The 24,706-nt window shown below is 51.0% G+C and overlaps 1 protein-coding gene across 2 annotated transcripts; it reads left to right on the forward strand.

Annotated features, from left to right (window-relative positions):
- Nucleotides 1-1,924: 1,924 nt before the first annotated feature.
- Nucleotides 1,925-16,695, forward strand: Cspg5 (chondroitin sulfate proteoglycan 5). Of its 2 annotated transcripts, none has more exons than XM_042282177.2 (5): nucleotides 1,925-2,208; nucleotides 2,814-3,927; nucleotides 7,060-7,248; nucleotides 9,336-9,492; nucleotides 16,186-16,695. In XM_042282177.2, the coding sequence occupies exons 1-5, from the start codon at nucleotides 2,112-2,114 to the stop codon at nucleotides 16,345-16,347; spliced, it is 1,719 nt and encodes a 572-aa protein (XP_042138111.2). In that variant the 5' UTR covers nucleotides 1,925-2,111; the 3' UTR covers nucleotides 16,348-16,695. The 2 variants fall into 2 exon arrangements, with proteins under 2 accessions (XP_042138111.2, XP_076433256.1); XM_076577141.1 differs by having other exon boundaries at nucleotides 9,336-9,411.
- The last annotated feature ends 8,011 nt before the right edge of the window (nucleotides 16,696-24,706 follow it).

The following is a 24,706-nucleotide window of genomic DNA, read 5'->3' on the forward strand; positions in this document are numbered from 1 at the left end:
TCAGTGCTAGGAAGGATCATAATGTCAACAGTTTTTTTTGGGGGGGGAGGGGGTGTTTGTTTTTAGTTTTTTTAATTCCAAATTGGTGCTAGGTAAATAGCTCATTGACAGCACTTTCCTTGCATGCACAAGGTCCTGGGTTCAATTCCAAACAACACACGCACAATTGAACTAAGTCGTGGCAGAATTTGTCTCCAGGGAGGGGAGAATTTAGTTAAGGAATGAGATATTTCCCATTTAGTACCATATATTTGTGTTACTGATAAAAAAATTTTTAAAGGATAAAGTATGTTAAAGATGGGAAACAAGCTCGGGTAAATAGAGGGATTTGATTGGTTAGTTGGTTCTAGACAGGGATCAAGCATGAGCTACCATTACCAGCAAATACATTATTTTGTGGTACTAGGAATTGAGCCTAAAGTCTATGTTAGGTGCTCTCCCTAATCCTTAGTGTTTACCATGAGTGAGAAAAGACTGTTGTAACCATGCCCTAGACATGAAGGACCTTGCCACACAGACTTGCCCTAGAACAAGGAGGTAAGCACCTCCAACATCCACTTTGGACAACTACCAGCCAAGAACTGAAGACAGAAGCAGCAGGTATTGGCTCCCTCTTGAGTGGAACTCCAGACTCAAGGAGCTAAGACAGCTGTGGCTGGTTGCTACTCCATAAATGCCAAAATGCCATCTGCAGTCCCTACAGATCCAGGTTCTGATTAGGATCTAAGGGCCTAACTGCTTGAACAGGCTGCGTGAACCTCACAGAGAGCAAGGTAATAGGAAATTTAGCAAAATTTTCCAGCCTGGAGGGGACTCTCGGCTCAGGAAATAGGCTGCAGCCATAGTTGTGATGGGAGAAAAGGAGTGTTGAACAACCCCACTAAGAGATTCCCGTGAGATTCCTATGATCTTGATCATATTTGGTACCTGACAGAAATAAGAGCATCAACACCAGAGTCGTCCCGTGTCCTTGGACTGATCTGAACATAACCATTTAAGTCGATAATAAGACATCAAGAAGTAGGCTCTTTGTAGGCGGGCACTACTGGGTGTCTAAATCTTAGCTCTGCCTCCTCTCCTAACAGGTCTCCCAGTAAGCAGTGAACCCGGGTTAGGCGCCACATTCTTTGTGCACCTGGCCTCCTTGACTTCACCAGGAACGTGGGTTTGGGTAGTACAGGTCACCCGAAGAACTGTGCATCCTGGGGAAGTAAGAAAAGACTCAAAGGCCGCCCTGGAATTTCAGAAGGCAAGGCGAAGTCCAAGTATTGGGGAGGGTCTCACCCCTTCCTTGCCCGAGTAATACGTTGGGTGGACCTGGCTGTTGGGGATCTAAACTAATGGTCTGGCTGCGGACGGATTAGGTCTGATCCGATTAGAGCCTAGGCCGTCGTCGTATTCTCCTCCTTGCCAGGTTCTGTCGACGTTCGCCTTGCTCTTGTGAAGACTAGGAGACCGCCCGGGGAACCTTCCCCTGCCCCGGAACACCCGGTTGGCGCAGAAACCCAAGAGTCGTCCTGGGCCCCCGCTGCTTTCCACACGGGGGGCGCGGGCTTCCGCCCCCTGCGGTCCTTCTGAGCCCCGCCCCGAGCCTGCGGGTGTCTGAGCCCGCGACGTCCCCGCCTCCCTGCGCGCGCGTGGCGGGTGGGTTCCTCGGAGGTCCGCGGCGGAGCGCGCTCAGCACCGGGAGCGCAGGCCGCGCAGGCCGGCCCTGCGGGCTCCCGCCCGTGCACCTGTCGGCTTCCCCCTGCGGCTGGGCTGCCGCCCCTGCGCGCCGCGCGTCCGTCGCTCTCCGCGTCCCGTGCCAGAGGGATCTGTCTGTCCCCTTGGCGAGGAGGACCGAGAGGGGCCGGCGTCAACGCGACGTGCAGCGGGGCGGGCGGAGTGGGGGCGGCGCCGAGCGCGGCGGCGGCAGCGGCAAGCGGCAGCGGCGGCGCGGGAGGCGGGGAGGCGCGGCGCGCGGAGGACAGCGGCTGACGGCGGCATGCGGCGGCTCATGCTGCCCACCGTGGGCTAAGGCGGCCGCAGACGGGCGGCAGGCGCGGCGGCCGGACAAGCCGAGGGCGCAGCCAAGCCGCGCGCACCGCGCACAGCGGCCGGGGCTCCGCGCAATGGGCCGAGCTGGAGGCGGGGGCCCGAGTCGGGGGCCGCCGCCAGCGCTGCTGCTTCTGGGGGCCACGCTGGTCCTCACCGCTGGGGCCGTGCCGGGTAGGTACCCACCGCGACCGCGACCCCAGCCAGCCCTCGCGCCCCACCCGGTGCGTGCCAGGGTCTCGCTGGCTTCAGGTCCAGGTGGAGTCCCTAAGCCGTGACAAGGGGGCGGGGCACCGTCTGGCCTGCAGCCGGGGACCTGGGCGGGAAAGGGGTGCGGGAAGAGGAGAGGACCTGGAGGGGACACAGGCCAACGGGGAGCAGCCCATAGCCTGTGCGGAGACAGCAGGGTGGGCTAGGGTGGGGGTGGGGTCTTGAGGTAGGGGCGGGGTCTCGAACGGGGGCGGGACCTGGGTGAGATTTGTGGGCGGGGTTTGTGGGCGGGGCGGGGTCCCGAAGATGAGGCAAGGATGAGCCAGAGTTGGAGGACTACCCTGACCTCTCCTCCCAGACTGCGGGTGCTGTCTGGGGCGGGAAACCATAAGCAAGGTGTATTTCCCCGGCTTGGGAGGTAGACTCAGGGGCGGGCCTTCGAAGTGGGGCGTGGCCTTGGAAACGGAAGGAGTGTCCCAGGGTGGACCCTAGTCTACTGGATCTCGCTCAGAGCCCTCTCACCCCCACGCGCCACCTTAACACCCTGCCCCTCGCCCTCCCTCCCGCAGCACGCGAAGCAGGCAGCGCAATCGAGGCTGAAGAGCTGGTGAGGAGCGGCCTTGCTTGGAAGCCGCGTGCCAATGACACGCGGGAGGAAGCCGGCCTGGCCGCAGCTGGGGAAGATGAGACCTCGTGGACGGCGCCCGGCAGTGAGCTGGCTGCGGTGGGCCCTGGGGTCGGGCCAGGGGAGGCACTGGAGGCATCGGCTGCGGTGACTGGCACTGCCTGGCTGGAGGCAGATAGCCCAGGCCTGGGTGGAGTGACTGCAGAGACTGGCAGTGGTGATGCCCAGACCCTCCCAGCTACGCTCCAGGCTCCTGATGAGGCCCTTGGGTCGTCTACAGTGCCCCCTGCCATTCCTGAGGCTACTGAAGCCAGTGGACCTCCCTCCCCCACTACCCACGATAAGCCTAGCCCAGGCTCTGAACTCCCTAAGGAGAGCCCCTTGGAGGTTTGGCTGAACCTGGGAGGCAGCACACCTGACCCTCAAGGGCCAGAGCCCACTTATCCCCTTCAAGGCACTCTAGAAACCCAACCAGCCTCAGATATAATTGACATCGACTACTTTGAAGGATTGGATAGTGAGGGCCGTGGTGCAGACATGGGCAGCTTCCCAGGGTCACCAGGAGCCTCAGAGAATCACCCTGATACTGAAGGAGAGACCCCTTCCTGGAGCCTGCTTGACTTATATGATGACTTCACCCCCTTTGATGAGTCCGATTTCTACCCTACCACATCCTTCTATGATGATCTGGAAGAGGAGGAAGAGGAAGAGGAGGATGATAAGGATGCGGTGGGAGGTGGAGACCTGGAAGATGAAAATGACCTTCTCCTGCCCTCTCAAAAGCCTGGTGTGGGCCCTGGGACAGGACAGCCCACCAGTCGGTGGCATGCTGTTCCTCCACAGCATACTCTGGGCATGGTCCCTGGCAGCAGCATCTCTCTCAGGCCCCGCCCAGGAGATCCGGGCAGGGACCTGGCCTCAGGCGAAAATGGCACGGTGTGCCGAGTTGGCTTCGTCAGGCACAATGGCTCCTGCCGGTCAGTGTGTGACCTCTTCCCAAGTTACTGTCACAATGGCGGCCAGTGCTACCTGGTGGAGAACATAGGGGCTTTCTGCAGGTAAGGGAGTGGCAGGTGTCCAGGGCCTGGTAAGACAGTGCCTGGGCAGTGTGGACGGGCAGACTCGGCAAAGGGGAGGGGTTGAGAGGCCAGGTTTCCCAGAGGAGGCACATTCGCAGGATTCCCAAGCATGTGGGGTGCACACCTATATTCTCAACACCCGGGAGGCTGAGGCAGGACGGTTGTGAACTTGAAGCCAACATGGGCTACAAGGTCTCCACCACCACCACCACCCCAAAAAAGGCTTTTTGTGATCTTGCCCTCAGGACAAATTCCTCAAAAGTAATATTTTGTAAATCCTCTAAGCACTGTGTCCTGGGCTCACCCACTCAACTTTACAGGCAAAATGAAGGGGTTTCTCCAAGGGCTTAGGAAAGCAGCCATTCCAGTAAAGGAAGCAGGGCTGGAACCTGCTGGGAAGTTAGACGGCTGCTTAGTGCTGCCCAGCTCTATGTATTTGGCCAGAGAGCCGAGTTTCTCCGAAGGAGGTGTGGGCATGTAAAGTCAAAGCGTCACCCTAGGACAGCCCCGAGAGCAGCCGCACACAGGTGAAGTCAAGATGAGTCTTCTCACTAACTCTTTCGTCTGTCCATGTTCTTGATTTTGGGTGGTTGCTTTCTCTCACTAGCAATTGCCTTTTTGGGGATAGTAAGTCCATAATGTTTTCCAAGAAAAGAGTTTAGATATCCCTAAGGACATCGTCTAAAGCCCCCATCCCACACCTCATCAGGAATTTCTCAGTCAATTCACCTCTGGGAATGCCTTCACAGGGAGATATTTACCTCATGAAAACACAGTTCCTTGCAGAAGGATCGCTAAGTCAAGGGTGGTCTGGGCAGTTCTTTAAGAAATGGAGAAGACTACAGTCTTGTTCTCACTAGACCTCTGAGGAGCATTTCTGTTCTCCACCTATCTCTTTTCTTGTTTTTGTTTTTATTTATTTATTTATTTATTTATTTATTTATTTATTTATTTATTTATTTGTGTATTTTGAAACTAAGTTTCACTGTATGGCCCTGGCTGTCCTGGAACTCACTCTGTAAACCAGGCTGGCCTGAAACTCACAGAGATCCTCCTGCCTCTGCCTCTGAGTGCTGGGCTTTATGTGTGCACCATCATGCTCAGCCTTTTCTTGTTTTTAAAAGACAAGGTCTTATGTAGACCAAGCTGGCCTTGAACTCCCTGAGTGGCCAAGGGTAGCCTTGAGCTCCTGAACACCCTGCTTCTGCTTCCCAAGTGCTAGGCTCACATGCCTGAGCCACACCCAGCTGTGGCTCTCTTAAGTTTCTCGGTGTTTCTTCTTGTTCCTTTCTTCTTAAGCACTTGAATTTTGGCTGTAGTGCCCTGGCACAGAAGCCTGAGTTCCAGTTCTGTCTGATGTCATTCCCTGGATGGTCGTGGCACTGGGATCGTCCATATAGGATGTGACTACACGGTGCTGATTGGAGCTGTTCAGCCATCCACAAGAGTAATGTTTTTGATCAAAAAATTATGGTGATGGAGGAACATAGGAACTAATGACTATAATTCCAGCACTTATGAGGCAGGGCAAAAGAAACAGGAGTTGAAGGCTAGCCTCAGCTACATAGTGAGTTTGAAGTCACCCTGGGCTAAGTGAGATAGATTCTGACTCAAAAAAGAAAGGAAGAAAATTGTGGGGTATTAGAAAGAACTTGCCGGTTAGAGACCCCCAGAGGTGTGAAAGAGCCTGTGAGTCCCTTCTGTCTGTCGTCTGGGGAGCTGTCGTGATAACTCAGGCTGGGGGCAGCAGAGCCGCTGCACAGACATCTTTCACCCTACTGGAGGCCTGACATTTTTACCTTCAAAGTGAGCTTCCCACCACAGTGTGAAATCTGGAGCTCTGGCTGCCTTTGGAGAGCCGTGGAACTGCCCAGAACTCCTGGCTCTCTCGGGGAATTCTCCAGCAGGAGAAAGATTGTCCTCCTCGCTAGTCGGCCTGGCTGTTTTCCCCAACGGGAGTACTTCTCCACGTGGTCTACACCAGCTCCCCTTGCTTAGCGTCTATCCCGAGCTCACACTCAGACCTCCCTACCCAGGGTCCTGCTTCAGCTTTGCACACTCGGCCCTGGCGGCTGCTTGCAAACTGTTTTACATTCCACTCACAGGAGACTGCAGCGTGCCTTTGTCTCCGTTCCCCTGACCCGCTGCAGGGAGAGGATCTGAGCTATGGCAGAACTTTTCTAGAACACTGGGTGAGAGGACCCCCACATGGAGGGGTCTGCCTTCCCTGGCAACCTTAAACAGATCGCCTGTACCTCCCATTGCCGTGAGATCCGGTTGGAAAACAAAAATCCCGCATTAGGCACTTCTCCCCAGCCTGTTCTGGATGTGAGGTAGCCACTTCGCTGGTGCATAATTTCATCTCGGTGCCCCCTTCTCTAGTCTCATTCACCCGAGATTCATGTCCTCCCCTCCTTTGCCTGCCTCTCTATCCTTTCACGTCTTTCCTCTTTGAAGCAGCCTGGTTCCCATGGAAACAGCAATGTCATTGGAAGAGTTGGAGCCTGGGAATGTCCCCAAGGGCAGGAGAAAGTCACTCAACAAAAGGAGGAAAACCCACCCTGAGGGATTGACTCTCACTATGCTGGCAGGATAGTTCTCACAGCCGTAAGCTTTAGGGGCAGAACCTTTGGGGCTGCAGGGGTGAGAAGAGAATATCCTCCTGTCTCTGTGTGTCTGTCAGGTCCTTGTTTCTCACTGTCATGTGAACTGGATGGGAGAGAGGCTTCCGTGTGCAAGGCAGCTCCCAGTATTTCACCTTGAGTCTTTCACCCAGAGCCAGGGCAGGCAGAATTCTGGGGATCCCTGCCAGGCAGAAGTCCAGGATTCTCTTACCCCCCTGTCACGTAATAGCCATGTAACTTAGAGATTCTCCTTTGGTGTCTCTGCTTTGCTTGCCTCATTTATATCACAGGCTTTGGAGTGCCTGGCCCATTTCATAGAACAGCTGTAAAGCTGGGGTGAAGAGTGAGGAGATCTGCTCGGGCTGGGGTGCTGCAACCTCCAGTCAGCCCTCAGAGCAGGCTGCTGAGTGCTGGCTTCAGAGCAGGGTCCTTGCTGGGGCTAAGATTGCCTGCCCTGTCCTGAGCCCCTCTGTGTCCGTCCCTGTAGGTGTAACACCCAGGACTACATCTGGCACAAAGGCATGCGCTGTGAGTCCATCATCACCGACTTCCAGGTGATGTGCGTGGCCATTGGCTCGGCTGCTCTTGTGCTTCTCCTGCTGTTCATGATGACTGTCTTCTTTGCCAAGAAGCTCTATCTGCTCAAGACTGAGAATACCAAGCTGCGGAGGACCAGGTAAGTGTGTACCCTGCAGCCTTGATGGCCAGACACCCAGCCCCAGCCGAGGCTGTTCCCAGGAGGGTCTTCGCCAACAGTTCCCTAGCTCTTTGGCTCATGCTAAAAGTTCACCAGAGTTTATCCGTTCGTACATAAAATGTGCCAGATAAATAAAGCCCTGGGACCTGCACACCTATCAGCCAGCCACACTCCAGCATCCCAAACCCAAGAAAGTGCTGAAGAGAAGGCTTCCAGCTTCCACCACGTCCCCAGGAAATACATTACTACACTCACTCGGCCCACCCTGCCCGCACCTGCGTCCTTGGTCTTTGCTACCCCGTGTTCAGGGAAAGGATTTTGCTCACAAATCGGTGTGGCGTAACTTCAGCCCCTTCAAACCTACTGTCATTTAATATCAGCTCCTCCCCCTCCTCAGGGGATGCTAAGGAGATGTTATTGCCACACTGCGTTGCCGTTTAAAAGCTCACCCTTTAGGCTAGGGAGTGATGACTCTGAGCCACTCAAAGCCACCGTTGGTCCCTTTCACCTGTGAACGGGATGTATCCCAGCACTCGGGAAAGGTGGAAGCCAGAGGATCAGGAGTTCAAGGTCATCATCAAAGGGAGGTTGAAGCCAGTCTGAGCTACATGAGACCCTTTTTCAAAATGAATAAAAAATAAGATAAAGGCTCACCCCTTGAGAGTGTGCCCTACGTAACAGTCTCCTAGTCACTGCTGATTCTCATCTTTTGAGAGTGTGCACTATCTACAATAGTCCCTTTGGCCATCATCCACTTTCACCCTTCAGGAATGACCTACTTTACTCTTCATAAATTGTACCTATTTGCATACATGTGTGCAGGCTTGTGCACACACACACACACACACACACACACACACACACACACGCACACGCACACGCATGCACACAAATGCACACACACAGACAGATGCTGATCAACCCCTGTTCCCAACATAACAAAATTTAGCAGTGACGAGGGGTCCGAGTTAACTCTTGTGTAGTTTAAGGACCACACAGGAATACAGGATCTCCTTCTGGCTCTCAGCTGTGCCTGCTGGGCATCTGAGTGTTGACCCACATTTACTATGAAGTCCACATCTTGAACTCTCGAATGTGACCTTATGCACTAGGAAAAAAGCTCTCTGATCACTAGGCAAAGTAAAAAACCTTTCAAAGTGTCACAGGAGTCTCGGAAGACTAGCCCCGGCTTCGTTGGGACTCAAGAGACAGTTCATGTAGCACTGGCCCCACATCGCTTCATCTCACCCCCTGCTTATCCTACTGGCCTGGAGACTCCCTCCAGAGAGTGCTACTGAAGGACTTTCCCTGGGCCCTGGGGAAATGACAAAACACCATCTGTTGCTGCTGTGCTGGGTAAAGACATGCAGTGTGCAGACAGCGGCAGCCCCGTGACCTTCCAGCTAACGGCCATGGGGCTGAAAGGGCCCCTCCTCCATTGTCCCTGTGCATTGAGGCAGGGACATAAATCTGTGCCTGTGATCACTCCAGAGGGACACAAGCCAGGACCCTGGGCTCCTCATTCCGTGTCTCCACCAAAGCAATGGGTGTGTAGGGAGCGGGGACATAAGCCACTCCGTCCGGGTAGCTGTTGGTGGTAGGTGCCTGAGAAGGGGAGGCCCTGCTCTAAGGATGCCATGTGCACTCAGCCCTGCAGAGACTGCTGACTTTTATTGATTCTAAGATACATATTTCTCCTCACATATTAGCATCTCTGAAATTGGATTGTGTCTTACAATTGCTGGCACCGTATAATCACTGTTGGCCAGATGGTTGTCTTGATGCAGCTGTAACTGCCTCGCATGTACAAACACGGTCATAGTTGTTCATATTGTTGGCAGTTCCTTAAAGTCCCAGTGTGCTCCTTCAAGTAGAGATATCCCCGGGGATAGGAAAGTTTGCACTGGTTTAAGTGGCTGCAGTTTGTTCCCGATGGCGTGTCACGTCCTGTGCGTCTGACTGTTGGCGTCATACGGTATTTGACGGTGACGCTGAGGCATTACGGCTACTTTTCCAGTTTGCCTCGATCTCCTGACATTTTTCCTCCTTTTTTTCTGTCCTTCCAGCAAATTCCGGACCCCATCCGAACTGCACAACGATAACTTCTCCCTCTCCACCATTGCCGAGGGCTCTCATCCAAATGTAAGGAAACTTTGCGACACCCCCTGTGCCTCCTCCCCCCATGCCCGGGCCTCGGCTCACTATGATAACATTGTCTGTCAGGTAACGGTCTTCTTCACATCCCCCCTTTTGCATGCCTCTGCCCCTGGCCTGCCCCCTTGCCCTATCTCAGAGGAGGAAGTCTCCAACAGCTTTGGGGGTCAGTTTAGGGCGACCCAGTGGGGCAGGGGAGGTGGGAATGAGTGCTTCCCGGGGCATCGCTTCCCTGACCGGCTGAGTTACAGGTACCGGAATCTTCTAGAACGGTTTATGATGGGAAGCTTCACCTGTGCTTTAGAAGTTGATCATTGCCTTTTACCTTGCATTGCTGGCAAATTGCCTGGTGGCCCCTGAAGCAAATAGTGACTGCCCCTGGGATAGGTAGAGAAGCCTGTTACTCCTCAGTGCTTTCTGAGGCCCCTAACAGCTAGCAGGCTTATTCACGCTCATTAGGGCCTAGGCGAGCACAGAAACTGCTAGAACCATTAGTCTAGGGTAATTCCGATCCCTGCGTAGGCGGGAACCAGGGGATTGTTTTGTTTTGTTTTTTGAGACAGACCCTCACTATGTCACTGAATAGCATTAGATTCTCCTACTTCCATCTCCCAATTCCTGGAATTGTAAGCACGAGCCACCAGCATGACTGACTTTGGGGTGCAGTTTGGGGGAGCTAGAGTTGAGACAGGGTTTTGTGTAGCCCAGGCTGGCCTCCAGCTTGCTATGTAGCCTACAGTAGGTTTGAACTCCTGATCCTCCTACCTCTGTCTCCTAAATGCTGTGATTACAGGTGTGTACACCACGCCTGGTTTGTAATCCTGATCGTAGAAGGAGAAGTTCATGATACCGGCTGAAACCCACCAATGAGGTCACACTAGACCCTGTCTGTGGTGAAGATGCGGCCTAACTGACCACCTGAGCCGTACAATACTGGGTACTATCAGAGAATTTTAAAGATAAAGTAGGAGCCATCCGAACCAAATTATATCATATCTAGATCCAAGAATTTTGCACATAATGCAGGTTCCATGCTTCCAGATGAGCGCTTTGTCAGGATACAGACCACAGTCACACAGAGGTGGGAACGACCCAGGATGCTCTGACCTAAGCAATGGCTTTGAAGCAGAGTTGAAAAGATGTTTGATTAGACCTTAGGGAGTTGGGGCTCATGGTTCCTCAGTGTTCTAGACCCGTTCTTGTCTCGAGGCCCCTCCTGTGAGTTAGGAATGTTTCTGCTCTGAAGTGACTGTGCTGACTCACAATGCCGTCCCGGCACTTGTGAGCTGAGGCAGGACGGTTGTTAGGAGTTCAGTCAGCACTTGAGACCTTGTCTGGAGGAGAGAGAGAGAGAGTCTGAGGCCAACTTGGACTCCATATTGAGATCCCATCTCAATAAATAAACAAATAACAAAAGGATCGAGAGTATGACTTAGTCCGTGAAGTACATTCAGTCAGGGTTTGTGGATCACTAGAGATGATGGTGTGTGCCGGCTGTCTTGGCTCCTCTGTTGGACCTTCCGTCTTGTATGGGGCAGCAGATGTGACCAATATGTAGTTGCTCCAGCCTAACAGTGCAAAAGCCCTCAGGAAGGTTTGCTGCTTCTGGCACCTTCGGTTACTGACTCCTTTCCCTTCTGAAAAGGATGGTGAGGAAATAGCTCCTCCTAGAGCTGCGTGTCTGCATCAAGCCTGCGCAAAGACCAGTCCTTGGCTGAGCTCTGTGAAGAGGTCAGAGTTGAGAGACCCAGCTTTGGAAACAGAGCAGAGAACAGGGTAGCTAGCTGCCTTGGATCTGCCTAAGAAGGGGCTGTGGGCTTGGCTGACACAGCAGTTGGCCAGCCCTCAGGGAATGGCAGGACCGGGTTCTCAAAGTCTCCTGGTTCCTCTTGGATCTTGACACAGCAGTTGGCCAGCCCTCAGGGAATGGCAGGACCGGGTTGTCAAAGTCTCCTGGTTCCTCTTGGATCTTGACACAGCAGTTGGCCAGCCCTCAGGGAATGGCAGGACCCGGTTGTCAAAGTCTCCCGGTTCCTCTTGGATCTTGAAGGTAATTTTCAGCTGAGGAGTCACACCAAAAATCAACCTGTGGCCCTTACATACACATGCTCACCGGGTATACATGTGATTGCGTGTGCACACACACACACACACACACACACACACACACACACACACTCACACACACCTCATCCTCGCCTGAGCTTGCACCCTGCGCGACTTCTCCTTGCATGTGTATGGGTGCGTGTGTGTCGTCTCCCTGTGCAGGTCAAGAGGGTAACAGGAAGGAGTTAGTTCTCTCCTTCTACCCTGTGAGTTCCAGGGATGAAGCTTGGCGGCCATCACCACCACCCACGGAGCCATCTCACAAGCCCAGTTTCATAAATGTTGATAAAGGGGTTATTTCCTTTGTAGAAGTAGAGTCGGTCATCTTCCTACCTGGCCATAAACTCTGAATGTCACACTCTAAAGACTTCAGAATTTAAGACCTCTGCGGCTTCGGGCAGTGTCCTTTCCCGGTGTCTGCCAGCGACCCTTTCCTTCCTCCACTCCTCTGAACTAAGAAGGTGGAGACATTGCCACCTGTCCTCAGGCTCCTCTGTGTTGCTGAGCTGCCCTCCTGAAGACGTCCATCAGGGAGGAGGGGCCAGGTGCACAGTTTGAAGTCACCTGAAACCCACAGGCAGCTTAGCTGTGGTTCCTCACCAGTCCAATCAAAGGGGAGCCGAGGGTCCTCCGAAGATCTGAGAGGGTTCCTGGGAATCCTCTCTGGCCCTTGTTCCCTCACGGTCCCCTTCGGCACTCCATCTCTTGCTTCCGTCTCTCCTGCTTTCCAGACTGCGCTTGCGCTGTGGTGATGCACAGCTGCTGCCTTTTCCCTGAGGTTTGTGTCCGGACACGTGGGATCCCGAGCCCACATCACCCGTGGACACAGAGCGCCCATATGGCTGGGGTGGAACACTGGGAATAGGGGTCCACAGTGGTTCTCGGGATGCGTGCCAAGTATCTGTCCTGTCCCTCATGGCCAGGTACATCTGCTGTGTGTCAAAGGCAGATGGCCCATCTGCTGTGGCTTCGGTGACCTGGGCTTAACAGGATCAGCTCTGGAAGAGACAGTTGGGCTGAAGGGACCCACCTTGGTTTAGACACCCCTCCCCTGTTCTCTTTGCAGGAGGTTCATAGCTTGCTCAAGATCCCTGTGTGGGTACCTCTGCTTCAAGCTCTTAGGGTCTGCTTCCCCGACCCCAAGGCCCAGAAGGCAGTTTTCTCTGTAGCTCAGACTGGTCTGGATTTGCCATCCTCCTGCCCCAGCCCTCCAAGGATCTGGGATCCCAGGCCCGAGTCACCAGGACTGGCTGGCAGTCCCTGAGCCCTTGAGGGGTAGCCTCCCCACCTTTGTGACCTTGGGAGAGCTCTGTAAGTCACCCGCTGCCCTTTCTCCTGGGGTGGGGGGCGCCAGGAGCACGTGATGAGGTGAGAGGGTCTCTAGAGGAGCCTGATACCATTCTTAAAGAGGAGAAGTGACTAGAGGCCCTGCTGTGCTTTTCTTGGCTTTTCAGACTATCCTACCTTTTTGGTAGGGGTGGGAGTTCGGGGATCGGTCTCCTGCATTCGGGGCAAGCACTCTACCTACCAACTGAGCTACTTCTCCTGCCCTGCCTTGAACTTAGAAAGTGACTAAAGCCAGCCTATGTGGAATACCCAAGGGAGGCCTTACCCCCTATGAGAAGTGGGGGGTGGGGTGGGAGGGGGAAGGGAGGGGGGACAGTGGGAGGTGTGTAAAATGAAAAAACTTTAAATAAGTAAACCTTAAAAAAAAGGAAGGAAGAAAGAGAGAGAGAGAGAGAAAGAAAGAAAGAAAGAAAGAAAGAAAGAAAGAAAGAAAGAAAGAAAGAAAGAAAGAAAGGCGCTAAAGGAAGAACCCATTATGTGGTGTCACACACCTGTAATTCAAATATTTGGTAAGGCAGAGGCAGAAGGATCATGAGGTCAGCCTGGGCTACATAGCACGTTCAAAGGCAGCCTAGGCTACGTAGTAAGACCTATATAAAAAACTAAAAAATAAGTAGACAAGCAAAATAAGAATTCTTTTTAGGAAGCTGAGCATGATGTGATTCTGGAATTTGAAAAGTAAAAATAAGAATATCAGGAGCTCAAGTTCATCCTTAGCAACACTAAGTTCAAAACCAGTTTGGTACATGAGATCCTGTCTCAGAAACAAACAGGCTGCCAAGATGTCTCAGCAAACAAAGGCACTTGCCACCAAGCCTGATGACCTGAGTTTGATCCCTGGAATCCATATGGTAGAAAGAGAGAACCAACTCCCACAGTTGTTATCTGACCGCCCCGTGAGCACCGTGGCACCCCTCCACACACACACATAATACTAATATTAACTCTAAAAGACTTAGACAGGAGCTAGAGAATGCTCAGGAGCTGAGAGCTTGCCACACAGTCACTGGGATTGGAATTCTGAGCCCTGCACCCCCTAGCAAGCTGGGCTCCCACAATCCCAGCTTAAAGGGAAGTAGAGGCAGGAGGATGGCTGGGATTTGCTGGATTCCAATTTAGCTGAGAAAACAGGAGCCTGGGTTCAGCCCCTGCCTCCAAGAACAGATGGAGTGTGATAAACGAGGACCCACAGACATGCAGCCCATGTGTGCATACACTCACACAGACACACACAGATGAGGAGTCTTTAAAAACCAGTCTGAGGCCGGGCGGTGGTGGCGCAAGCCTTTAATCCCAGCACTCAGGAGGCAGAGCCAGGTGGATCTTTGTGAGTTCGAGGCCAGCCTGGTCTACAGAGCGAGATTCAGGAAAGGCGCAAAGCTACACAGAGAAACCCTGTCTCAAAAAACCAAAAAAAAAAAAAAAAAAAAAAAAACAGTCTGAGGAATATCATAAGTGTAATTAAAAAATAAATTAAAAAAAATTCAGTGGAAAAAAAAATAAAATCAAATAAAAACCAGTCTGGGGTGATAGTGAGTGCTTCTAATCCCAGCACTGAGGAGGCAGAGGCAAAGGCAGGTGGATCTCTGTGAGTTCTAGGCCAGTCTGGTTGACAGTGAGTTCCAGGACAGCCAGGACCTCAGTGAGACCCTGTCTCAAAACAAAACAAAATCCGCCAAAAGGTGGTGAAGCATACTTTTGATCCCAGCACTTTAATCCCAGAGAAACCTTGTCTCAAAAACCAAACAAACAAATAAAATAAAAGGTACCTAGTGAGATGAGCATATTCTCCCCTTTAAAAAGTATATAAACATGGGCAGGTGTGAGTTTATGTGCACCACATGCTTGCCTGGTACCCAAGGAGGGCAGAGAGTGTGGGATCCACTGGAAGTGGAGTGAGGTGGGTGCTGGGAACTGAACCTGGGTCCTCTGGAAGAAACGGTAAGTACTCTTAACCACTGAACTGCCTCTCCGGCCCCATCTCTACCCTTCTCGATGAACGTGAGCCTGTGCGTTTAATCAGCAGAGGCTGAGTGCTTACAGTGGCTATTCGGGGGCCCTGAGAAGCTGGTGGTGAGGAGTCACTGACTCTCATCCTCCCTCCAATGGTCCTTGTGGGAAGGAGTGGGCCAGGAGTTGCCATAGCAGCCCTCTAAGAGCTCAGAATGTAGAGTTAAGTCTATGCAGATGTGGGCTTCCTGGAAACCCTTAATGGGCAAATGCAAGGTCAGGTGCCTGTTCTGGGCACAGGTGTGCCTCCAAAGTGAGTTCTGAACCCTCGGCTTGAATATGGGCCGACACAGAGTGTGGGAGGCCCCTGAGGTGGCTGGGCTTCCTGGGGCTTTCTGAGATAGTGTCTCCAGCAGGTTCAGTTCTGACAGCATGAGTCCTGGGCAGTCTTTAACCTCTAATTGGCTATATGGAGAAGTCATACGAAACCGTAGTCTGGTGTGGGTCCCACTGGGAACACTGACTGGCAAGCCATCTCATGTGGACGTTGCACCCTTAGCCAAGTACTAAAAGGATCTGTTTCTTGGGCTGGAGAGAGAGTTTAAAGGTAGAGAACACTTGCTGCTCTTACAGAAGACCCAAGTTCAATTCCCTAGAGCCCACATCAGGCAGCTTACAACTACCATTAACTCCAGTTTCAGAGGAACCTGAGGCCTCTCTGGTTTTTGCAGGCACCTGTATTCAGGTATACATACCCACACACAGATATATACACACACACATAACAAAAAATAATAATAAAATAGATCTTTTCTTGGAAAATCTTTAAAAAAGAAATAGCCAGGTATGGCAGTATATGCCTTTAATCCCAGCACTAGGGAGGTAGAAGTGGTCAGATCTTTGTGAGTTCAAGACTAGCCTGGTCTACATAATGAGTTCCAGGCTAGCAAGGGCTACATAAGACCCTGCCAATAAATAAATAAATAAATAAATAAATAAATGACCAGTTTTTTCCTCATCTCTCTTTGTGAGAAAAGATGAATGGCCTGAAGTAAAATTATTGATAATCTGATTACTTATATCTGCCTGCCTGTTTGCTTTTGAGACAGAATTCCACATAGTACAGGCTGGTCTTGAACTTGCTATGTAGTCAAGGCTAATGCTGAATTCCTGATTCTCTTGCCTCCACCTCCCTCGTGCTGAGGTCTCCTGTGAACTTCTGTTCCTCACTGACTGCTGCTCAGCATCCCCTCAGGCACCTCTCACTTCTTCCAGTCTAGGGAGTCCCGCTGTGGGCTAGGAAGGTCCTTCTACCTAGGTCTTCCTTCCCGACAACCCCCCAACTTTCTCCTCTTCTAGGATGACCCCAGCGCTCCCCACAAAATCCAGGAAGCTCTCAAGTCCTGCCTGAAGGAGGAAGAGTCCTTCAACATCCAGAACTCCATGTCACCCAAACTCGAGGGTGGCAAAGGGGACCAAGAGGACTTGGAGGTGAACTGTCTCCGGAATAACCTAACCTGAAACAGAGCGAGAAGAGAGGAAGGGGGTGGGGGAGGGAAGGCCCGGTGTCTCCTCTTGTACGCAGTTGGCTTCTCGTAACCATTTGTTAAGCTTTTCTTTTTCTGATCTCATGGCATGCTCTGATGTGTTTTGTAGGAGGGGAAAACACTTAAAATAAGCAAAGAAACTGAGCAGGATTGCATATATTGGATCGTTTTTTGTCTGCTGTCTGTACATTGCTTCTGCAGCTGTGATTTCTAAACCTCTGCTGTTATTCAACTGACTTTTTTTTTGTACTTTGACCCACCTTTTTTTGGAATACCAGTTAAAAAAAACAAGGTTCTTGAAATAAAACTTTTTAAAAAGCTGTCCACGTTCTTAGTGTCATGGTGTCCCTGGCCTGCTCATTGTCAGTTCTCAGTTCCTCCCTCTCTCCTGGAAGACGTGTAGCTAAAAGTGTGTCTAAAAATGTTTGAAATCGGCTGGAGAGATTTGCAGAGGGCCAGAGCGTGTGCTCTTGCACACACACACACACACACACACACACACACACACACGCGTTTAAAAAAAAGGCTCACAACTATCTGTGAATCAGGTTCCACAGGATTGGATGGCCTCTTCTGGCCTCTTCCAGCACCAGGCATGTATATGGTACACACACATACATGATGCAAACACAATGCTTATACACATAAATTTTTTTTTTAATTTGATGTTTGAAATCTTGGCAATGGTGACACCTCATCTCAGGCTGTCCTAGTAAACAGGACAGACCATGTCTTGGACAGTAGTGCATTTTCTCACAGTTCTAGGAATAAAGATGACAAAAGGTTTGGTTTCTATTGAGCCTCTTCCTGGCTTTCCAACAACTGTTTTCTCTGCATCCTCACTGGGCGATCTTGAGGAACATGCATCGGAAGAATGTGTAGTACAGGACCACTCTCCAAGCCAAACAGACACTGTCCTAGGGAGTTCAGCTGTGTCCACTAGGAAAAGATCATCCCAACTGGGCTTGTTGACTGTGCATAGCCAGAACGGAGAAGCAGGGAGCCGTCACAGCTGCTTCCTACAGCTTGTATGCAGCTCTGCCCTAACCGCACACAGCCTCAGGGAGGGTGGGGGCTCCACCCATGCAGTGTGTGGAAAGTCAGAATTCCTGCTGGGCAAAGACTCTATGAAGCTTTTGTGGGTGAAACATCCACACTCCAGTGAGTAACCCTTCACCTGTACTCTGTAGGGAAGCCAATAAGCTCATTGGTTTTCCCAAAGTGAACTTTGAAGGAACTGTGCCTTGGTTTGTCTTTGGGGTCTTAGAAGGAGGGGTAGTCATTACTTACAACCCCCCACCAGGGAATTTTAGCAACAGAGGGAAATGTCATTCATCTCTTTTGGTTTTGTTTTTTGAGATAGGGTCTCATGTAGAAACCTCCTAGGGTTGGCTTTGAACTCAATCTTTCCTCCTCTCCCTCCCAAGTTCTGGGATTACAAGAGTGTTTGACCACACACACCTGGCCCCTCCTGTTCTTTTAAAGACACATTCCACTGGAACAGGGCCCTCTCTGAACATGGCATTTAACCCTAACTAGCTCTTCTAAAGCTTTTTCTCCAAATATCATTACTTTGGAGGTTGGGGATTCAATATATGAACTTTTTTTTTTAAGTGGGGAGCACAATTTGATCCATAATACTCTGTCTCATCTACTGTTAAAGACCAGGACTTCTTTAATCCCAGCACTCAGGAGGCAGAAACAGGTGAATCTCTGAGAGTTCCAGGCCAGCCTGGTCTACATAATGCATTCAAGGACAGCCAGGGCTACATAGTGAGACCCTGACTAAAAAAAAAAAAAAATGTATGGTGGCACATGCCTGTAATGCTAGCACTCAGGAGGTCAGAGGATTTCTGGGCTAGCCTAGGCTATGTAGTGAGGCCTTGCCTCCAAAAAACAACAAACTGAACACACACACACAAAAAAAACAAACCTCATTCTTTCCTAAATAAGGATTAAATGTTTGTTCTGGGGGGTATAGAGCTACATGCCATGAATCTTAACGAATAATTAACAAGATCTCAACTTCGAAGTTGAGTGGGGGGGCGGGTAAAGAACTTACTGCACAAACATGAAGACCCCAGGTCAGCTCCCTGGCGCCATGTGAGAAGCCAGACATGGCAGTGCTTCCGTAACCCCAGTGCTGGGAGACTGAGAGGCCCAGAGGCAAACTGCCAGCCAGTCTAGCAGAAAACAAGGAGTTCCAGGTTCCCCAAGAGACCCGTCTTAAAAAATAAGGTGAAGAGGAAGACTGCCATTATCTGTCTGGTGAACAGGTGAGTGTGCCCATACACACGTACACACCACACACGCAGAGTATGAAACAGACACAACACAGTGTGTCTGTTTGTAATACAGACGTGTAGGAAAAGTTCAGAAAAGAGCTTGGGAGTGGACTTTGAGGGGCCAGTGAGCTGGCTCAGTGGGTAAAGGTGCTTGCTGCCAAGGCAGACGATCGGAGTTCGATCCTAGAACCTCCGTGGTGGAAAGGGAAGCAACTCCTGGGAGTTGTTTGCTGACTTCAACAAGTGCAGACATGCACACACACTCACTATAAATAAATGAAATCCAACAGACTTTGAAGAATAGAAGACATCCTTTGGAGTGGAACAAGAGAAGAGGGCCTCCAAGGCAGAGGCGAGCCACTGAGGGAAGCGTGTGTGTGTGTGTGTGTGTGTGTGTGTGTGTGTGTGTGTGTGTGTGTGTGTGTGAAGGAGAGGTTCAGGCGATGGGGCTGAAAAGGGCCTTTGAGGACAGACTGCAAAGACTCAGCCGTCACAGGGCTGAAGCGGTCAGATTTGCTTCCTAAGAAGTTAACTGGAGGCCAGACTCCAGGCAGGCCTGTAATCCCAGCTACTTAGGAAACGGAAGGGAGGATCACAGGGTCAAGAGCTCCACGGGCTGTTGAGTGAGCTCAAGGCCAGCCTGGGCAACTTAGTGAGACCCTCCCCGCCAATAAAAGTGAAAGACCCGGAATGCAGCTCAGGGCTAGGCACACACAAGACCCTTGGTTCGATCCCTAGCACTTCAAATCATGAGGACGAGGTGAAGGCCAGCTGAAAATCAGATGTAACAAATCAGGCACTGAATGGAGATGAGTTTGAGACAGTGACAGTTTAAATAGACACAGGCTTACTGGCAAGTGGGGGAATTTTCTAGAACTTTTTAACCTGTGTTCAATCTGACTCCAGCTACTGAAAGTATATTTCTGTTGGCTAGTTCTGGCTGCTTCTTCTTGGTTCCTGTGTCAGAAACCTTTTTTAAATTTCCTATTTGCTTTTATTTACTCTTGTTCAATCTGTTTGTTTTGAGACAGGGTCTCATCTAGCCCAGGCTGGACCAGAAGTCCTGGCATACCTTTAATCCCAGTACTGGGGAGGCAGAGGCAGGCAGATCTCTGTGAGTTTGGGGCTAGCCTGGTCTACAGAGCAAGTTCCAGGACAGCCAGGGCTATACAGAGAAACGCTGTCTCAAAATAAAACAAAAACAATAAAGTACTGGGTGTAATCCTGAACACTGCAAGAACTAGGTGTGTTGGTGGGGTTCCTGTAATCCCAGCAGGAAGCAGGAGGAAGCAGGAGCCTCAGGAGTGCATCATACTAAGCTACATAGCTAGCCACATATAGGGCAACACATGGCAACATGAACTCTTTTCTCATGATAAATATAAACAAAAAAGTGCTGGGAACATGGTGTGCATGGCCACACCCAGCCTTATTTTTTTTTTTTGTTTCATGGTGGACATTGTATTTGAAAACTGATTAGACCATCTTGAGACCTAGGGGGGTTCCTTTCTGACTTTTTGATTGCTTCTGTGAGGTGCCCAGTGGAACAGGAATTCTGGGATCACATTAAATCCAGGTGGGTTGTATTGTTTGGTTTGGTTTGGTTTGGTTTGGTTTTTGGAGACAGGGTTTCTCTATGTAGCCCTGGCTGTCCTGGAACTCAGCTCTGCCTGCCTCTGCCTCTGGGAAATCTCCTGCTGAGATTAAAGGTGTGCACTGCCTCCACCGCCTGGCTCTGGTGGCTGTTTTGTTCCTAAACCACTGACACCAATCCGACTAAGCAAGGCTGGTCACCTTGATAACTCTTTAGGGGCTGTCCTCTGGGGTCACCCTCCTAAACAGACAGTGTGACCAGCACTCTACCTTTGGTAGATCCTTCATGCAGGCACCAATCCCAACCACCCTGCCTCTTCTGCCAGCCACCTTATGATCTAGCGAGGCGGTATCTCCACCTGTCTGGGTCCCTGTCCTTCCTGGATGGCAGCTAGTGTCTCTGCCTTACCCTGTTTGCTCTTCGGCGTTGTTGGACGTTTGTGTGACTTTTTGTGTATAGAGGAAGAGTTGCTCCAATTACCTAGTCTCCTATTGACCGGCAACAGAAGTCCTGTGTTCCTAGCTTGAACTCCTGCCCAGCTGGAGTTGTATAAAGTCTGCAGTTTGCTATCGGATAGCACTGCGTATTGTATGAGACAATTTCCTGACCATGTTTCTTATCTAATTGGGTTGTGGGGGACAGTTAGTGTGGCTTGTATGGTATTTCTGGAATATTCTCTGAACTAGAGGGCCTTCCCTTTGAGGCTAAACACCTCTGGGTTCTTTCACAAAGAAACTGGTTGATGAAAGGGAATTATACGTAAAAGAACCTTGTGAATCAAAATCCAGACTTTGTAAGTACTGTGTTTGGCTGTGCTTTTCCCACGGCCATCTTAGGAAATGTGTCTCAAAGACCTGGCTGTGTCCTCGGGAGGGCTAGGAAAACCCAGATTGAAGTGGGAGCAGGAAACAGTAGAGGCCTGTTCCGGAGAGTCACCACATGCTGCCAGGAGTCTCTTTGGCAAAGAAGTGACTGTCAGAGTCGGATGTACTGATTTCTATCTGGCCTTACATTCTTTTGTGCCAGGTTTTTGTGCTGCTCCGTGATTGTGATCCACAGGGTGGCCAGTGCCCTGTCCGGGCGCCCTGTGCCCCCGTACAGAGGTTACTTAACTCCTGGGCCAGCCTTTCTTCCCCCTGGTGTTTTCTGGCCCCATGTTCTTGCCTCGCTCTCTCCATCCTGCACTGGAGCCTGTCCTGAAGCTTTCTCTCTAAGGAAAGGCCAGGGTCTTCGGGGAGCTGGCTCCCCCAGTGAGGGAGCTTCCTGGACAAGCCTGGCCACTAGGGTTGAATTTCCAAAACACACGAAGGTGGAAGTGGAGAACCAGTCCCACAGAGCTGTCCTCCAACCTCCACACACTTGCTGTAATGGCATGGGTGCCCACATACGTGTATCATGGACACATACAAGCACACAATAATAATTTTTAGCCTGACGGCAGTGGCGCACACCTTTAATTCCAGCACTTGGGAGGCAGAGGCAGGCAGATCTCTGTGAGTTCGAGGCCAGCCTGGTCTACAGAGTGAGATCCAGGACAGGCTCCAAAGCTACACAAAGAAACCCTGTGTTGAAAAACCAAATATTAATAATAATAATAATTTTTAATGAATAGACTGGAGTTGGGGAGAGGACTCTGTGGGTAAAGCACAAACATGAGGCCCTGAGCTCAGACCCCCAGCACACACCTAAAAAGCCAGGCCTAGCTGCATGTGCCTATAATCCCAGCGCTTGGTGTAGAAGAAACTCCAAGTGATGAAACTGATGTTATAAAGGACGTACTAATAGACAGTTTAGGAGACATTAGGTCACACAAGCAGAATTTAGCTAAAGGGACACTGTGTCCAAAGTACTCCAAAGATAAGTAGTCTGCTACCCAGGCCGGTTAGACATAAGAAGATTTAGGACAGCAGGATGAAAATGTCTGTTTTCCAGGGCAGACAGTTCTACCCAGCCATTAGACCTCATTCCCATAACAAACGAGGAGAGCAGACTTACAACCAGCCCATTCCCTAACAAAAGACATACTTCTAACAGGCAGGCAGCTCAAGGGGGCAGCCTGGGGTCACAACAACCCTGAAGTCCTGGTCTGCCATTAAGTCCTCTGTGCTCTTGTCAGCAAAAACCTAATTCTGCCAGGTGGGCAAGAACAATCTAGGCAACACCTATTCAAACACAAACAGAAAATCTGCTGGTATTCTTAAAATAATTCTGGCAATATGCAGTACCGTTGCTGTATAAACCTCCCATCTGCCGAAGTGGCCAGATTTGCAGTCCTCTCCTCTGTTTAGTGTTCAGAGTGAAGTGCACACCTTTAGTCCCAGCACTCTGGAGGCAGAGGCAGGTGAATATCTATAGTTCAAGGCCAGCCTGGTCTACATAGTGAGTTCTAGCACAGCCGGGCTACATAGTGAGACGCTGTCTTGAGAAAGGAAAAAAGAAAGAAGAGAGAGAGAGAGAGAGATAGAGAGAGAGAGAGAGAGAGAAAGAAGGAGAGAAAGGAAGGAAGGTAGGAAGGAAGGAAGAAAAAGAAAGGGAATTGTTCAGGTTGTAAGCTGGGCAGGGCCTTGAAAGAGGTTAAGGACAGCGGGGGCTGCATAAGCCTAAGGTGTATATGTTAGTAAGATCTCCTATTCATGGCCAGCTCATCTTTGAGCGGTAGGCACTGGCAGCCCTGAGTGTCTCCTTGCTTTGCTGAGGGGGTGGAGAGCTAATCTTTTCAATGCGCTGAGAGGCAGAAACAGGAGGACCCCAGAGGCTCACTGAGCAGCCTAGTCAGTGAGTTTCTAGGCTCGGTGAGAGACCCTGTCTCAAAAAAAGAGGAGAGTGATAGGAAAGACACATGGTGTCACTGTGGCTTCCACAGGTGCTTTCACAGCATTCCTACCCACAGGCACACACCATGACGGAGAGAGACTGAAGATGTGGGAGACAGGCACCATGGAGAAGAAAACCCCTTTTCTGTGGCGCCTGCTGGGAGGGTGGACCTTTCAAGGTTACGTGCATCTCTGGCTCCTGATTTGGGTACCACTGTACCCCAATGCCAGTACATTGCCACGGGTCCCTACCATCATTGCTCCCCACCATGATGGACTGAAATTGCTCTGAAACCACCACCACCCAGCCCAAGTCTTTTTTTCTATAAAAGACTGTTTTTATTAAACTATTGTGTGTGTGTGTGTGTGTGTGTGTGTGTGTGTGTGTGTGTATGTGCATGCACACGCTTCAGTCCAGTGCCCATGGAAGCCAAAGAAGGCGTTGAATCCCTTGGAGCTAGGGTTACAGGTAGTTGTGGGTTGACTGTATGGTTGCTAGGAACCAAACTCGGACCCTCTACAAGAACAGAACACACTCCTAACTGCTGAGCCATCACTCCAGCCGCTGGAATCCAACTCTCAGTCCCAAGTGCCAGGATCATAGGATGTGCCACTGAATGTAGCTTACAACACACTGCCAGCTCCAGGGTCTCCTCTCCCGACTCTTGGAGCGTGGACTAGAGAGCACCACTCACAGACACTGGGACCGTGAGTTTGGACTTCTGTTTGTTTCCTTTCCTCCGTATCCAAGTGCCCTGTGGATGCTGTCCTTCCTTCACTGATAACCGAAAAGGCTAGCCTGTGCTCCAAAGGGCAGCACTGGACACTGAGCCCGGCCAGAGCCAGGTTCTCCGTCTAGAGGCCGTGTGTTGTCTGGATCCAAGAGTCTCCATCTACAGAACTCTCACCCTTCGGCAGAGGTCTAGGCACTGGGGATAGAGCAAGGAGAACCAAACCCAAAGGCTAGGCAGATGGCTCAGTGCTTAAGAACACAAGCTACTTTTGGCGAGGATCTGGGTTTGAGTCCCAGCACTCAGAGGGTGGCTCACAACCGCCTGTGATTCCACTTCCAGGGGAATGCCGTGCCATCCTCTGGCCTCTGCCGGCACCAGGCACAGAAGTGGCACACAGACATTTGTGCAAGTACTCATAGACATGAATAAGCATAAATAAATCTGTATTCACTTTTGAGATTTATTTAGAAGAAGGCATCCGGTCCTTATTGTTTGGCTTTTGATATGGACTCTCATGTAGCACAGGCTAGACTGGAACTTCTGAACATCCTATCCTTGGGATCTTAGAGACATGCAGTACCATAACTGGCTCAGAAATTATCTTTGTTGTTGTTGTTGTTGTTTGTTTGTTTTGGTTTTGTTTTTTGAGACAGGGTCTCTCTGTGTAGCATTGGAGCCTGTCCTAGAACTCTGTAGACCAGGCTGGCCTCAAACTCACAGAGATTTGCCCGGCTCTGCCTCCTGAGTGTTGGAATCAAAGGTGTGCGCCACCACTGCCTGGCCAGAAATTCTCTCTTATCAATAGCTCATGACTCCGGAGCAGGACACAGACACCTGTTTAACCCTTTGCAGGCCTTTCTAGCTGGGTCACGACCTAGTGTAGGGCATCACTTGGTGATGGAGAGCA

The sequence above is a fragment of the Peromyscus maniculatus genome, chromosome 7 (assembly GCF_049852395.1).
Source record: "Peromyscus maniculatus bairdii isolate BWxNUB_F1_BW_parent chromosome 7, HU_Pman_BW_mat_3.1, whole genome shotgun sequence".
In the NCBI taxonomy this organism is placed as follows: Eukaryota; Metazoa; Chordata; class Mammalia; order Rodentia; family Cricetidae; genus Peromyscus; species Peromyscus maniculatus.

Coding starts and splice junctions, on each gene's coding strand:
- Cspg5 (XM_042282177.2), top strand. CDS start 2,112: ATGGGCCGAGCTGGAGGCGGGGGCCCGAGTCGGGGGCCGCCGCCAGCG. Junction 2,209..2,813: donor CACCGCTGGGGCCGTGCCGG/GTAGGTACCCAC, acceptor TCCCTCCCGCAG/CACGCGAAGCAGGCAGCGCA. Junction 9,493..16,185: donor ATGATAACATTGTCTGTCAG/GTAACGGTCTTC, acceptor CTCCTCTTCTAG/GATGACCCCAGCGCTCCCCA.